This window comes from Papilio polytes, unplaced genomic scaffold, assembly GCF_000836215.1.
Source record: "Papilio polytes unplaced genomic scaffold, Ppol_1.0 DF823287.1, whole genome shotgun sequence".
Lineage (NCBI taxonomy): Eukaryota > Metazoa > Arthropoda > Insecta > Lepidoptera > Papilionidae > Papilio > Papilio polytes.
In genome coordinates, this window is record NW_013525917.1 from 460 (window position 1) to 2,149 (window position 1,690).

General features: G+C 35.6%; 1 protein-coding gene across 1 annotated transcript; it reads left to right on the forward strand.

Moving 5' to 3' along the window:
• The first annotated feature begins 31 nt into the window (after nucleotides 1-31).
• Nucleotides 32-1,665, forward strand: LOC106105046 (glutamate receptor ionotropic, kainate 2-like). The gene is made up of 5 exons (XM_013285265.1): nucleotides 32-107; nucleotides 233-464; nucleotides 556-668; nucleotides 931-1,089; nucleotides 1,306-1,665. The coding sequence occupies exons 1-5, from the start codon at nucleotides 48-50 to the stop codon at nucleotides 1,480-1,482; spliced, it is 741 nt and encodes a 246-aa protein (XP_013140719.1). The 5' UTR covers nucleotides 32-47; the 3' UTR covers nucleotides 1,483-1,665.
• Nucleotides 1,666-1,690: the final 25 nt, after the last annotated feature.

The following is a 1,690-nucleotide window of genomic DNA, read 5'->3' on the forward strand; positions in this document are numbered from 1 at the left end:
CCAATGCAGCTATGGACGATTCAATAAAAAGTGCTGAAGATTTAGCGATGCAAACTAAAATTAAATATGGTACGGTACAAGGTGGATCTACGTATTCATTCTTCAAGGTACAATACGTTAAACTAAATTTTTAGGATTCGTGTTATTGTGTTAATTTAGATTCAGGCTGATGAACACAAATGGACAGTAAAATAATTTGAAGATAAGATTTAAGAAAAATGTACCGTTTTAGCGTTCAAATGTGTCAACGTTTCAAAAGATGTGGGGAACAATGGAATCGACACGACCCTCAGTATTTGTTAAAAATAACGAGGAAGGCGTAGACAGAGTAATAAAAATGAAAAAGAAATATGCCTTCCTAATGGAATCAACTGCTATTGAATACGAGTTAGAACGGAACTGTAATCTAATGCAAATCGGTAGCACATTGGACTCTAAAGGATACGGCATAGCTATGCCATTTGGTACGTAAAGAAACGTAACCATTTCCAATGAAGACACTTAGCAAAAATCACGTTATCCCTTTTTACATATATCTTTGTCTATATGTTTTAGACTCATCATACCGCACAGCCGTTGATAATGCAGTACTAAAATTAGCTGAAAGTGGAAAATTAGTTGAATTTAAAAATCGTTGGTGGAAAGTCCCCAAGGAACTAGCCTGTGTTGTAAGCTTTTACTTTTGTTAAAAACTATACTTAGTTTAAATACACGTTGATTTATTATGTACTATTTGTTATCTTACAAAATATCCAAGTGTATCAAACTGATTTCCTAAAAATACATTTAAAGGTCGATTCTGGACCAGACATAAAATAAAGTAGTGTTCATTTTACTATTTTTTAATCTATTAATTTTTATAACTGGCAACATCTCGTCAGACAGCTGGATGGTTGCTTCATTTTTGTTTTTTATGATTGTACTCTATAGTCAGAGGAGGCAGGAGAAGAGGGTGCAAGTGCAGAGGAATTGGGCGTCGACAATGTAGGCGGCGTGTTCGTTGTACTCGGCATAGGCTGCGGTATGGCAGCGGCTATGGGAGGTTTTGAGTTTTTGTGGCACGTCAGAGAAGTGGCTATTGAGCAAAAGGTAATTACTATGATATCCATGCATGTAGGAAGATATACGACAAGTGTAACAGGAGCACGTGGATGGAAGTTCAAAGTATAAATAGTTACATGCACTAGAATGCAATGATAAATTTCATACAATATTTAATAAAGAAAATGTGTTTATTTGAAACAACCTTAAAATGTAAAGCCATGTAAGAATGTAAGAGAGTTAATTAAGAAATATTATTTCTAGATGTCGCAAACGGATGCGTTTTGGGCAGAATTAGCTTTCGCTCTAAGTTTCTGGGAGACCGAGAAGCCCGTTGTTCATTCGAGACCATCGTCATCCGCTTCGGGGTCTATAGCATCGAGGGCGTCCTCGGTACTACGCTCAGCGGCAGATCTCTTCCACCTCGATGTTTTTAAATAATTCAAACCTAATGTGAACTCAAATGCGCTCTCATAGCATGTTATTTGCTTCTATTATACGTTACATTTACTTTAAAACTGACATATTTGTTAATAAAATTCCTTTCTTATTCCATTATTTTTTATTTGCTCTCTTTTTTCCATAAATGCCAGGCGACTGTTACTAATAAAGAAATTCTTAATCGATCTGTGTTGTGCTTTTGAGAAAA